Source organism: Streptopelia decaocto (assembly GCF_964273445.1).
Source record: "Streptopelia decaocto genome assembly, chromosome: 2".
Lineage (NCBI taxonomy): Eukaryota > Metazoa > Chordata > Aves > Columbiformes > Columbidae > Streptopelia > Streptopelia decaocto.
Window position 1 is genome coordinate 126,323,607 of NC_138655.1, and position 15,136 is coordinate 126,338,742.

The 15,136-nt window shown below is 42.2% G+C and overlaps 1 protein-coding gene across 1 annotated transcript; it reads left to right on the plus strand.

Annotated features, from left to right (window-relative positions):
- DPH3 (diphthamide biosynthesis 3) lies at positions 1 to 2,385 on the plus strand. The gene is made up of 3 exons (XM_082046360.1): positions 1 to 159; positions 304 to 378; positions 853 to 2,385. Exons 1-3 carry the CDS (start codon positions 52 to 54, stop codon positions 916 to 918), a joined length of 249 nt encoding a protein of 82 aa, XP_081902486.1. The 5' UTR covers positions 1 to 51; the 3' UTR covers positions 919 to 2,385.
- Positions 2,386 to 15,136: the final 12,751 nt, after the last annotated feature.

Genomic DNA, 15,136 nt, shown 5'->3' on the forward strand with positions numbered 1-15,136 from the left:
GCGCCGTTGCGTCCCTTCCGCCTCCGCCCCGTGACCCCTTCCCCCGGCGCCATGTCGGTGTTCCACGATGAGGTGGAGATCGAGGACTTCGAGTACGATGAGGAAACCGAGACTTACAGCTACCCCTGCCCGTGCGGGGACCGCTTCCTCATCACGCGGGTAACGGCGGGCTTGCGGGGGCGGGAGGGGAGGGAGGCGAGGGAGGCGGAGGGGAAACGGCGTTAGGCCGCGGTCCCGTCTCCGCGGGCGTCTGTGGGCCGGGCAGGCGGCGGGTCGGTGACTGCTTTCCCGGGGCTGTTGCAGGAGGACCTGGAGAACGGCGAGGACGTGGCCACCTGCCCCAGCTGCTCCCTGATCGTGCGCGTCATTTACGACCAGGTGGGTGCGGGCAGGGAACTGTGGCAGGTCGCGGCCCGCTGTCGGCGGCGGTGGGTCAGCCGAGCCGAATTCCAGTTCGCCATCCCGTGAGGAAGGCGCGGTGGCAGCTTTTAAAGGTTCCTGGTAGACGTGGGGTAGGGTTGTGGGAGCTTGTGGCCGGTTTGTTTGTGGCTGCTGCTCCTGCCTCATCTCTCTCTGGTCGCCCCCTGCCCTGTTTGGGCTTTAAATGTACCTGCTTGTGCACGTGGGGATGGAACGCAGACAAGACAATGTCAGCGGTGTTAAGGCCTATCCATGACTTGAGCAGCCTAGTTTTCCTTACCTGGTAGGTATGTAATGGCTTTCATGTTTTGGGAGATAGTTTCATACCAGTTATACTCAGGTGAGAAAACAGAATGGTTATTTGGTGTTTTTTGGGGGAGAGGAGATCCAAAAATAATGAAAATCAATTAAAACTCTTCTTGCTGTCTTCAGGAACAGTTCATGCGTGATGAAGTTGTTGCAGAACCTTTGACAAACAAGGAATTGATTAAATGCTGATGAACGCCTCGTGAACTGTTGCTGCTTTAGAATAAGAAAGTGTGGGAGTGGTGACTTCAGAAAGAGACGTGGTTCTCCTCCTGGAAGCGCTCGCTGCTGTGAGACACAAGTGCAATAACTGGCTGTTTTCATAATTTGGATGAGAATTTGCTGGGACATCAACACATGAATGGGTTTTGTTCAAATGGGTTATACCATTAAAAATATACAAGTTGCCATATGTATTCCAGAAGACTCAAGGAGTGTGATCAGAACTGACAGCAAGTCAATATACAGAAGAAGTGTATGGAAAATTACAACATTTATCTAGCAGTGGCTTAGTCTGTGGAGAAGAGCGGGAAATGTGCGGGCATGTACCTCTGTGAAATGGCTCAGAGAGCTGAAATGTTGAGGGTTAGAAGTCTGTACAGCTTGATGCCATACAGAATTACAGCTTTGATACCATTGAGTATCCCCTAGGATGTGTGCGTGTGTACTTCCAGCCCATACTGAATATGGGGGAAAACAAGAGATGCAGAACCAGTGCTGCTGGTAAATAGGTTTTACTACTGTGAGCACAAAGAAGCTGCAGTTGTAATTCTATCTGCAGGGGCAACACCTGAGTTGGGGCAAATTTGTTTCTTAAACTGCAATAGCTATGAAGCAGCTTTGGTAGCTGTTATCAAATGACTCTCTGACATAATAGTGATACACTATTCTGAGGGGAGTCAAACTTCTTTTACCCCAGCAAAGCTAGTAATGTACGAATGGTCTTGAACTTGAAGTGGATTGTAATTTACCCGTAGTTTCTCAACAACTTTATGATTTGACTATGCAGCAAATATAAAATGGGTGGCAGTTCTTTGTGCCATTTGTAGGAGTAATTCTGCTGAATTTCTCAGTCTTCCTTTGGTAGGTTCTTGCCACTTCCTGCATAGGAAATGCACACATTTCAATAAATAAAAAGGAACTTTTTATCTTAGAAAAGAGTTGAAAGAACATACTTCAAAGTATATTGATTCCAAAACTACTTATTTTATTACAAGTCACTGCATATAAATATTCATTTAAAATTATGGTCATTCATGTGTTTTAATAGGGTTTGACATCTATTAAGTTAAAATACTTGTGCAGCATTTAAATAGTTATTTTGCTCCAGGCACTAAAAATAAGCAAGTCTTACTGAATTCTTGCATTTAACTGTTTTTGTTCTTACAGCATTCTGTGAATGTTGAAGATGAGCATTGTAATTATTAAAAAAGAAAAAAAAAACCACACAGAAAACAGAAAAAACAATACTCTTCAGTTAGAGGTTTTGAATGCAAGATGCACAACCCAAAGTGTTTTCGTTTCAACACCAGCAGGTGGCACACACACTCCTGCAATGTCTGTGCTTCAAAAAAGAAAAAAAAAAGCTGTGGTACTTGGGCTAACTGTGTCTTATCAGCTATTTATTTTGACTATTTAAATAAAGAGATCTGAAACTGTGCCAGTAATTATAATGGTTCATTGCTTATTCTTATTTGTGCACCAGACACAATGGTTTCCAGAGGTGCTGAGTTGCTGCTGCTGCTGTAGTAATGATACTGGAATTTCTTCAGATAAGTTAATAAAAAATGTTTCAGTCTATCAGTAGATGCTGCAAAACAAATTTACAGGAACCTTGTGTAAGCTCCTACTCAAATTTCTACTACATAAGGATCTTAAGGATTTTTCCACAAGTCTTCTACATAAAACTGACTAAGTTTCAAATGGAATACCAGGGAATGTGTACACAGAAATAATTATATCAAAGTAAATTGCCAGGTGTAGCATCACTAAAGGTGCATAGTTTTTACAGAAGTAATTTGGCTATTTCATTTTATAATGAAGGTAAGGCACTGTCATAAAATATTATGAAACTGGCATAGAAAATTATTTTTACTCCTACATGGTTGTAAAAAGTGTTTATCAATTGAATTTTACTTGGCATGTGCTAATACAAGCTTTGAAATGATTCTCTGTCATGTTCCCCACTTATCTAAGGTACACGTAATGGCTTTTTTAGCAGTAATTTTAGCAAAGTTATTACTTTATTACATTGGTTGAGACTGTCAGTGCTTAAGGTTTCATGGTAAGCATATTCTTACCAAGTAAGAACAGGATCCGAGTTGTATAATGCAATTTATATGCACATTAAAAATACTTGGTTACATAGAATATATCAAAGCTTTCTTGAAGTGTGCATTATCTTTGCTTCTTTGGAGCTTTTTTACAGTACAACAGTAAAGTGTTGTGGCTGACTTTGTTGGAAATGGGTATGGCCACATTTACCCACATAAACTTGTCTCAAGTCAGTCTCATTGCAGTGCCTTGTGGATCTTGAGGCAGTAGTTGCTGTCCCCACAAAAAGGAGACAAAACAAGGATGGATGTCACATATCTCTCTTCTGTTGCCTTTTGGCAGTCATAGCTGTTTAAAAACCATTAACGGTTTGTTGCTTTCTGTTCAGCTTTGCAGAGGGGAGTGGAGTTCTGCAGCAACCGAGTTTACCTTTCATAAAAGCTCAGTGATGCCAAAGAGCTGCCCACTGTTGTGTTTTGTTGACTTGTAAGAAGCTTTTGACTCCCATGGTTGCAGACAGCTATTAAAAATTTTTCCATACTATGTAGTTCCAAGACACTGGTCCAGGCAATCTGAGTAACTCCTCAGAAATGTTACTCTTCAGAAACTGAGTCACCAAGTTTTTTCACAGCACCACGGGCTCTTGTGCAGCACATGGGACCCGTATGCGTTACTTGTGTATTACATATTCTTAGAAACCAGTGGGTCACTTGTCTTCTAAAAAGGCAATTGTGTAGGACACAAAGGAGGCTTTTGCTTGCTGTTTGTATCTGACAAGCAGATTGATTGATTATGCATTTGATTAGGTCCTTGACTCTGCCCAGGGTCCAACGTGATGAAAACAGCATCGTGAACACTAAGGAGTAAGTGGTGTTTACTAGAGAAATTGCTAACATTGTTAAAACACCACTGAACTCCCCTGTAAGACTCTAAAACAAGCAATACACTCTATTGCCACAATCTCATGGGAAGAAATGGAAGATAATTTGCTCTTCATTGAACTGAAGAGGCTCAGCTTCGAGCAGTCAGGTTCTTGTTTGCATGTCAAAGAAACTTGCTGAGAAGGTCATGTGCTCTTGGCTCATTGTGCCTGTATGTCAGTGTCATACATTATTAGTTCTGAAGAGTTGTTCCAGAAGGCCATGACAGGGACCCTGGACCTCCAAGAGCTGGGGTCATTAGGCCACCAATTTCAGCTGTTGCACTTGTTCCGTTTGTTTATACGTTGGGAAGGTCACAATGTCCTAAAAGACCCTTATGTGAATACCTTGGCATTTCTTCCCTTCATCATGATTTTTAATTGTGATTGCCAGCACCAGTTAAAAAGAATACGTCCTTTGCAGAACATCAATTTAATAAAAATCATTACGTAGGTTACCAAGCCCATCTACCGAGAAGCAGATACTGTTCAAATAAACCTCCAAATTTCAGTTAAGAAAGTGAACTGACAACTATGTTACTAAGAAAGCAAGTTTCCACCTATCCCATTTCCATTTTACCTCTATTCCAGCTTAATGTTCAGATCAGGCTAACTGTAGGAATAGGTATTTGTTACACTGAAAACTTATGGAAATGTTTTTACAAATAGGATTTATCAAGATAATTTGGTTAGTAATGAATGTTTGCCATGATTTTATCCTAGCACAGTTCATGGGGATAGCCTTATATTAGCTAGGACGTAGCTTTAATTCTGCTTCACAGTAAATTAAAATATTAATTTCTTAATGTCGCTTCATAGTAGCTGTGGCATGGAGGAGACAGGAAGGACAGAGAGGATCCAGAGGATCCTGTGGGCTCCTCAGCCGTGAAAATGGTTAAACCTTGTGAGTAACAGAGGTAGCACCTGACAGAATCTGTGCCTAACTGGAAAACAGCTGTCACAGTGTCACGGGCTGTCAGGGAGAAAGTGGGTCAAAAGGGACTGAGCAAGAGGGAAAAGGCTCGAGTGACCTGTTGTCACTCCTTCCCACCGCTTGCTGTCACTGTTCTGATCTGTTTGCACACCAGGTCACCTCTCCAAAGTTCTTGGCAACTTGCCCGTCCAGCAGAGGCTTCCTGTCATGTTGTGGAAAATGATTGCCGTGCCGATTGCCCTGACACTGAACACAGCCGAGAGAACCTCGCTCCGAAGGGTGGTGCGAGAAGGTCAGCAGCAGAGCTGCCACATCCAGCAGTGCTATCCCCCCACCGGGCAGGTGGTCACCATAGCTACTTTAAGAGTTCTCTCTCTAGAAAACTCCCAACAACAAACTGGTATTTTCTGCTTTAGGTTATGTGCTGCAACACACCAGGTAAAGAAGAAAGTGGGAGTCTCAGTTCTTTAGAGTTCTATCTGTGTGGATTTTTTTTTGAGCCATAAGGTTGATCACGGTGTCCACCAATGTGCTCTGGGGCAGGAACAGCCCTGTGAGCCATTGGTCTTCTCTTTCAGTGTGCACCCCTGTTCTTGGTGTTCTTTGTCCTTTGTCTTCATAGAGAAGGGTGGAGCTCTGCTGGTACATGGTGATACAAGGGAATAATTCAAAATACGTGTGCTATTGGTCTTGGTAGATGTGTAATTGAGAAGTAAACTTCTAGGACTGCCAAATAATGGGTCATTATTATGAAACATTTCTGAAGGAAGCAACTAGACTAACCCATGGGTTTTATGGTTTTATGTCTTCACTCTTCCTTCTAGTGGAAAAGTAATTTAATTTGCATTCACAGAGTAGTAATTAGTTCATTAATATCTACCCCATCTATATTGTTAAGTAAGCATCTTTTTGCTATTTTCTGTATGTTAAGTTGTTGTGTGGTTAATACAGTGTAACTTTCAGTGTCTTATTTTCTTCTCAGAGTCACTTCCCTGACAGATTTTCAGTCAACTCATTGATGTTACTTGAAACCAAGCTTCCAAAATATATGAGTTGGGCCCCCAAAGATCCTAAGTTTGTCTTAAAATTGTAGTAGTAAAAAAGTATTTAGACTTTATTCTCTCATATTGAAGCTTTTAGGGATCATATTTTCATTTTGCTACAAAGATTTTATTTTTTGTTGTGTGGTGGTAATTTTTTGTTTTTAAGTCAAACGTAAGACCCTTATCGTGTTGTTTGGATGCTAAGACTGTTGCTTTAGGGAAAGATCCAACTATCACAAGACTGAGGGTACAGTCAACAGGACCTGGCAATACACTGACCTGCAAGTCACTCCTTTAGTGCCTTTTTCAGCCTCTTTCTGCTCCATGGCAAATGTTTTTACTTTAGTCTCAGTTGTAGCCCTTCTGGACAAGCCAGAAAACAACTTTTTGGCACATTCCTTATTTCAAGTAGAAGTTATTCCAGTCCACTAGAACACTAAATAGCTGCAACACTTTTTAAGCACGATATTTTGTGCATAGTCCTACAGTGTTTACGCAAAATAGAACTTTATGGTGTAATGTTAGGAAGAGTAGCTATTTTACACTCCCTAGGAAGAAATTACATTTTTCAAGGGGTTTTTGGTTTGGTTTGGTTGTTTTTGTTTGGGTGGGGTTTTTTTTGTTTTGGTTTCTTTTTTTGTTTTTTGTTTGTCTGTTTTTAATACATTGAAATAGATACTGCCTAACAGTTCTCATATCTGTGTATCTCTGACCATAGGCCTTTTGCTGCTTCTTTCTGTGGAAATTGTGTACCTATGCAAAGCCAATGCAAACATCTGGTATTTATTTTATCTTTCAGACAATAACAAGAATGTTGAGCTCCAACTGAACCTTGTATACTGCAGCATGAATTCATCATTTTATATCACTCAGTAACAGATTAGAATTGACTTTGTAGCTTGTGGCAGATTTTAAGATAAGTGTTTAACTAAGTATAGAAAAAAGTAGGTAAAATATGAACCCTACATTAGCCTACCTTTTCTCTCATTATGGTAGAATACTTTTAACCTCCTAGAGGAGGGTCTGATGAGTCCTCCTCTGATGAGGCCTTGCAAGCAGAACCAAACTACAACATTGAGGGCGGTGGTAAGAGGTGACAGGGTCACCCTGCCTTGCATCCTCCATCAAAAATAGCTCCCGCAAAGCAAAAAAGAAAAAGGTGGGGGGAAAAATAAAAGCAGGTTGTGCTCGCTGGAGACTCCTCTCTACAGGGAACAGAAGGCTCAATATGCACTTCGGAGCACCACTGAGGGAAATGCTTCCTTGCTGGGGCCAAGGTTAAAGGCATAAAAAACAGGGTTTAGTGCTCGGTTGTGGTTGGACTCGATGATCCTGAGCGTCTCTTCCAACCAAAATGATGCTCTATTGTAACTTTCTTTTCTAATACTGGCCTGGAAAAAAAATATCGTGAGTGATGAGTGTGATAGAGCGAAGAATTCTTGCATTTCCTGATGAAGAAGGGGTTAATTGTAACTCACAGTCTCTCTCCTCTTGCAGAACTACTCAAGATAAAGCTGTTTCTTGGAAGAATACCCTTAGGAAGTTAGTGACCTAGAATGAGCTTGGCATAGAATTGCCTTTTAGCCTTAACTGTGATGTTCGCTGCTGCTGTGATCTCCATACACAAATGGTTTTTGACAGGCTTTGCAAACAGCCTGGGGTCAGAGCCCACGAGCTTTCCTTGGGCAAGTAAAAGCCGTGGGTTTGGGAAGTTAATCGGTTTCCTGTCGAGACAAAGAGCAAAATTCCCGAACCCTGGGATGGTGCACAGTGGGGCACTGATGAACAAAATGCAACCCCTTGTTGTAGGACTGCGAAAAGGCCACAGCAAGCAGCAAAACACACTCCCTGCCAGTGATGCTTCATGAGGTTCAAGCCCTGCTGCTAACTGGAACTAAGACTCTATTTTTAATATCCCTTGACATAAGGCCCAAGGGAGAGCAGGTGACAGCACACTAAGTTGGCATCATGCCTTGGGCATCAAAATATGTTTCTCTGGCCCCTCCACCTCCACTGCAAGCTGCTTATCCACCTAGCGATGTGATTTTGCTGTGGAAGCGAGGGTGAGCGGGAGCAAGGGCTGACACCTCAGCCTTTCCCACACAGATTCGCTTGGTAAGCACTCAGAGAGTGTGGCTGTGGGGCAGTCTGGGGGGATGCGCTCCTTTGAGAGGGAGGATTTTCTCCCCACCCCAGCTGTTTGTTTAGTCACTAATCTCAGAATTTGTTTCTTGCTTGGTAAACCTAGTGAGTAACCCAGTGATCAGGGCTGCATGGTTATTCCCTGTATGTACAGCAAGTAGGAGACAATGTATAGCAGATACAGAATCACAGAATGTTAGGGATTGGAAGGGACCTCTAGTCCAATCCCCCTGCCGGAGCAGGAACACCTAGATGAGGTTACACAGGAAGGTGTCCAGGTGGGTTTTGAATGTCTCCAGAGAAGGAGACTCCACAACCCCCCTGGGCAGCCTGTTCCAGTGCTCTGTCACCCTCACTGAGAAGTTTCTTCTCAAATTTAATTGGAACCTCTTGTATTCCAGTTTCAAGCCATTACCCCTTGTCCTACCATTGGTTGTCACCGAGAAGAGCCTGGCTCCATCCTTGTGACACTCACCCTTTATATATTTGTAAACATTAATGAGGTCACCCCTTAGTCTCCTCTTCTCCAAGCTAAAGAGACCCAGCTCCCTCAGCCTTTCCTCATAGGGGAGATGCTCCACTCCCTTAATCATCTTTGTTGCTGGAAGAATTTAATCTAGTCCCTACAAACCACTCTGATCTTTGCAAATACTTTTCTTTTTTTCTCCTTGATAGTTTTTTCAAGTCTGGGATTTTCATAACTAAAGGAAAAGTCAAATAAATCAGCAACTGGAGAAAACGCCAAACCACCACAGTCAAACTTTCCCAGTGTTTTAAACTAATAAGACCCCCCTTCTCAAGATATTGTGCCTAACAGGATTTGATTGCGCTTTCTCAGCCAGACAATTTCTGTCAGTACCTCTGCCAAATGCACGGAGGGAGGATTTGATAGCGATCCAGGTTAAGCCAGGCTCCTCGTCCAGAGACAGTGACTGCCAGCCCCACACAGGCTGCAGCGGGGCCACCCAAATGTCGAGTTTCCATTGAGGGAGGCCAAATTCCCCTCACTCTTTTTGTTTTTGCAACCGTAGCAGGGCCGTGTCCTTGGTTTCTTTCCATGCCAAATAAAGCGTCTGCACATTTTGTCTAGTTCGGGATTTTTTTTTGTACAGTTGAGGCGTTTATACCACGAGCACCTGCAAAAATAGAGGTCTGAAGAAAGGCGTTCATTTCTGACAGGTTAATCAACCTGAGGAATAAGAAATTATCGTGCTAGATCAGTAAACACATTTGCAGGTTGTTTTGCAAGGGCAGCTTGTGAAGATTAAACTGTCTGGGGATACTCAGAGCCGCAGGCACAGAGCGGCCTGTGAGGCACAGAGCGGCCTGTGAGGCACAGCTAACATCAAATGCTGTGAGGCAGATCCTGCCACCCCGTGCTGCCGCGTAAATCTGGAGTAACTCAGGCTCCTTCAGGGGCATTACTTCAGGTCTGCTACACCCAACGGAAGGGCAGAGTTGAAATGAATTACCCATGAACAGAGAAGAAAGGACATGTGCAGTAAATAATACATTTCTGGGTTTTATGCCCTTCATGACTCTAATAAATATTTCAGGCTCAGTCTGATGGCTGCTTCACCGTGTCAGCCAAAAGATCAGGCCAGGCAAGTGCATTTCGGTGTCATTCCCGTCTGACGCTGCTGAGGCTCAGGGAAAGGCAGAACTACAGACAAACCCCTGATTTCTAAGAGAATGATGCTGTCCTCACCAGACCCGTATTGGAAATGCCACAGGGCACATGGTCTGTCATGTCAAGTCACAATGTGACTTTCCTTGGTCACACATGGCTCCCATTTTGTTTATTTTTTATCTCTTGCTGAACTGAAAAAAACGTGGGAAAGAGGGGAAGCAATTTTAAATTCATGAAAATGTGTTTGGTCCAAAAGTGTCAATTGAAGCTTTTCAGCATTTATGAAACTATTTATTTCATTCTGAATAAATTACTATAAAATAGCATGGTATTTCCCACCCTGCACAATCCCTCCATGCAGGCTGGTGCTTGACATCAATCTGTGAGTAGTTTTGGTTCCTCCAAAACTGAATTTTTGGGGGACTTTACTCACTGAGTAATTAATATGATTTATCTTTTTTTGTACATTACTGCTGGATTCTTTCTATTCACTTATTTTGTTCAGCAGCTATACACTCTCTATTACGATACCCTGCAGATATCGTACCCTGGAAGGTACCTGATTAGAATCAGCCTGAACCACGATTCTTCATGAGGTCAGGCTGTGATCCCCACATTGGCTGCACCCCTACAGTGTCACACACACTCGTGGTGCTCCTGACCTGTTGTGCAACACTGAGGAATAAAATCCCTGAGTGAGACTGGAAGAGCTACATCCATGCCTGGAGGCACAACGGCTGCTAAGAAACCTTTTCAGAAAATCTGAAACTACTCAGCTTTAATATTCTACTTTCTTACTGAGGTGACTGTCATATTTTAAACCTGTTGAGTGTGTTTTATCAATGTGAAATGCTGTTTATTTTCACTCATTCTTGCACTATCCAGATCATTACCATGCAGACTATTTCCGGTATTTTCCCCCAGATGTAGCATATTGTAATTCATTGCTCATGACTGCCAAGAAGTGACAATTTCAAGACTGTCCATAGTTTGCAATATAGTTATTTTGCTGGTGGAAATTCCATCATTTTTTTTTCATTATAGCCAGGCCAGCAGAAAGCAACCAGAAAACTGAGCGAGATGAGCCTCTCTAATAGGGCAGGGAGGAAACGTCAAATACAGATTTGTGCATATTTCTGCCATGTCCAGCCAGAAAAAGAGAAATCCTGGTCTCAGTAGAACAAATGACCACCTGCACATTCTCACTGTCTGAGAAAATACCTCTATCCTGCCACTTCTGCTGTTTTTTGCTCTCCTGTGTTCTCCATTAGGATTGCCTTTCTAGTGCCAAAAAGCAAGGAAAAAGGATACAGCTCTCCTGTGTTCTTGCTGGATGTAAGCTTTGTCCACATCTAGGGGTTTTATCCATTCTACTATTTATTTTGCAGATGTTTTTAAATCATTTTTAATAATATAATCACACTGATGAGATCTAGTACGGGAGCAGGTATAGATTACTCTTGCACTTTTTGCAGCTTAGTACTCTCCTCAGTTCAGAGGGGGAAATCACTGGCCTGGTAGAACTAGATCCATGTAGCGTGGGGAGGTTTTAATGGTACCAGCACAGCTGGAATGATCTGGCTAAGGGCTGCAGACAAAAACCAGCATTTTTGTTGTTGTTGTCAGGGGCCAAAATTAGGGTTATCTGGAGGGATGAACTTTCATGGTCTGCTGTACCTTTCCAATATTCATCATGCCCACAGTATTCCTGTTGAGAAACAGAAGATTAGGGGTTAAACCTGTCATCTACAGAGTCACCTTGAAACCCCATAATGAAATATCAATAATTAAGGATAGCTCTTTGTGAAAAAGATTACTGACAGGCAGAAAATAACCATCACCAGTGGCTATAAATGTATTTTATGTCTTGGATATTTTCCTGGCAGTCTTTAGTCTTTCGTTGAGGTATGCAGTAGCAGCCCTGGATTTGGACAACTTGCACTCAAAAGAGTAGTAGGATGTTTTTGGGGGTGCCAGAGGGGAGAAAGGATAGCTTTTTATATATTTTTATTTATTTTTTAAATCAGCATACCATAATTTTCTTTGGTTAGTGAAAAAGCATACTTCCCTCCGCAAACAGAGAGCTTCATTTCAGTTTACGCTTTTGCCGTGTCCTGTATAAGAGGGAAGAAGATGAGATAACTCTTACTGGAGAAAATCCAAAATGTTAATTAAAGAAATGGCAGTTTGACATTCATTCCTTTACTGGCTGGAGTTCATGACCATACAGGTATTAATATTTCATGTCTTACTTTCATGTTAAGAGCTTTCCAAGATGATTTTCTCTACAAACACCTATTTTTTTTTTCCCTGCCGCTAGAGGTCCTAAAAATAATAAGGAAAGGAGGCACAAAAATATCAAGGAAAGGAGGCACAAGGTACCCTTGTATTTGACACTAGGGCCTTGTCACAAGGTGGACCTGAGTCCCAGGTCACCAGAACACCCCGTGAGTTGGCTGACAGCATGGATCAGCACTGGGCGGACTGGAGGAATGGCATCTGACTGTCAGACTCAAAAGAAGAACTTTGCCTGCAACCCAGAGTGATTTTCGTGCATCCCTGAGGAGTGAGGTAGGCTTTTCTTGCACCTCACTGATTTGTCATGCCACACAAGTTAGAGCAGGGAGGGTTGAGTTGTGGAGGGAGGGCTCAGGCTGCTCAGGTCTACCTGACAAGTGAAATGCTGGGGGAAACCAGGAGTGAATCAAATATCAGGATATTGAACAGCAAGGCAGTTCCCACCAGCTGAAACTGCTTCCAGGATTTGGTTCTGGGTCCTTAATCCCCGGCCTCCTGCTTCGTCCTTTCACCTGCAGAGCTTGTTTTTGCACGCAGGGAGGGACAAAAATCACCCCATGTGCCAGGGAGAGCAAAGAAAGAGCAAATGGCCTGATGCATGAAAATATAGTGAAAAGCTTTCCTTGACGGGCGTTCCAGTAGGAACCAGTATTCTCAACATAAACCTGAGGCTCCTGTTATAGTTGTAGCCCTGTTGGGTTGTTCTACAGTGCTCCAGTGCTCTAAAAAGAAATGGATGGATGTACTTGGGAATTGCAATTAAATTCAGCTTTTCCCAATTTATTCTTTCTCTGTGTTAAAAATTGAACATCGATTTTCCTCATTCTGCGAAGTCTGCAGTCTTTGTAGCACGTAATTGCTATAAACAGTTTCACTAGAGCTGGTAAAGAAAGTTCCAGCAAGACAATTTTTTAAAATCAAAATTTGCCAGCTTGTTGAAAGCAAGACATCCTAGAGGAAAACGTTCTTTCTGATGATGGGATGACAAGGGAGCAGAGCCTGGCACCTTACTATGGGCAGCCCAGCTTGGGGACCCCTCTCCTTGTGCCTCCGGGGAGAATCCCCACTCAGCTTCAGTGAAGGAAACACTGGGTCTGGTTCCACACTGAAACCGAACCAAACTCAGAAACCTTGGAAATTCTGCAAAATGGAATTACCACTCTCTGCCAAGCCAGAGCATCATGTTACAATGTCTAATGTTGAATTAAAATGTACAAAAGACTGTATTTTTCTGAAAAGATGGACATTTTCTTGTAATTAGCAAATTATGGCCTCTTTGTACTTATTTTGCTTATCAAGTTATTTTTCAGTGTCAAGACCCATTTTGTTTCACCCTTCCCTGTTGTCACTGATTTAAGAGTTGTTCTTGGCACTGGGGAATCTTAAGAGCGCTGTCACGGGCTGCACACAGGAGGTTGTTCCAACAGGAAGAACTGGAGCCGAAACTGCTCATTGTTTATATAAAAACTAAAAGTTATTTCTTTAGCGTCAACACCAGGCTCCGTTCCTGAGGTTGCACGTGTGTGCATCAACACAGACACCCCAGGCTGACTGCGTTTCAGTACACTAGGAAATCAGCATTTCCTTTGTTGCTGCAAATAAAGGACTGGAGGGCAAAGAGCCCCGGAGAAGCAGCGGCTCTTGCTGCCGTTCGGATGATCCATTGGCTGAAGTGCACGAACACGGGAAGCACTCGCTGCTCCGTCAGACAGAGCGGTCTCCCAGGCTGTGCAATTTGTTGGCTGATTTGTAAGTGAAAGCAGCTCTTGGCAGCACAGATGATGAGTTTTCGATGAGCGTGACAAATACGCAAAGCAGATAAGAAGACAAAAAGCCAGTGTTTTAGATAGACTTGGCCAAAGAGGATTTTACTGCGAGGCTTATTTTCAATTGATATGATGGGTTTTATGTATCTGCCCACCTGAAGTATTCTGATTATGAAGCTGTTCACTGCATGGCTCTTGATTTCTAAGCAGGGAGTGTGTGCTAATAAAAGGGAAAGAAAAAGAGGACACTAATGCAATGAACTTCTCTATAGAACCATTTTGCTTTAAACATTTTTGGTTTGGCTACAGCTTTTTACCACTTTTGGTTTGTTCAATAATCCCAAACCGTGTGTATAAAGAGGGATTGACAGAATACACTGTGTTTGAAGCAGCCTCCCAATGGCTTGTACTCAGATATAAATATCTGATGTTCTAAATCTTGAGAGATGAACTGATGCATCAAAGTACCAGTTGATTTTCTTTCATATCTACAATTAAATTTTTCATGTAAATGTCACATTAGATGATGAAAAAGACTGTAAAAACAACCCCAGTTTTCACCTAATAGGATATTAATTTAGAATTTTAGAAAAACTACTGTCAAAAACATAATACCAAAGGATGTAATCTCTTAAAGCTCATTTATATATATAAGTGACATTATTAGATAATTTTTTATCAGTCTGTATGACGGAGAGACTAATAAATACATGGCAAAGAATGGAGATTTGTGGTAGTCACCTTTTGAGTAATTCCATAAAAATAGTATAGATTATTTAAAAATATATTAGTTTTATACAATGCACATTTTAAAATATAGCTTTCACCCTCTTCTCAATTTGTAACACAAAATTACCACTGTAAATAAACATCATGATAGTTTTACTGAAAGTCGTGGACTTTAAGGGAGGTCATTCTGTAGCTATGCAGAAACTGAATAATGTATTCAGCCTTCAGGCTGGTCTGTATGTAACTTAGGTTCAAGCTGAAAAGAACTACCTTGCCAATAATCCTGACACCTGTATCTGTTCTGTTTCATCGAAATTCTGCTGTAGCTTTCTAGCCTACTCAGCAGAATGATAAGTATCAGTAATTTTAGAGTTAAAATCTTCAAAATCTTAGAGAGACTTTTCTGAAAATTTAAATTCTTACTTCATTGGGATTCGATCCTGCTGTAATAGAGCATCCTACACGGTGAGGTCTCTCAGGCTGTGAACAAAGAAGCCATCTGGAAAAACAATGTGCTGCTGGACATAAGCTCTGAAGAGCTGGGCGCTGGGGGTGGGCTCCTGGAAGGGATTTCAGCCTGTGTACCCTTTGGATGATGTTCCTTCCAACTAACTCCAGTTTAGAAGCCATCTAAATTAATCCTTAAGACTCCCTGTCTAACCAGCAGAGAAAGCA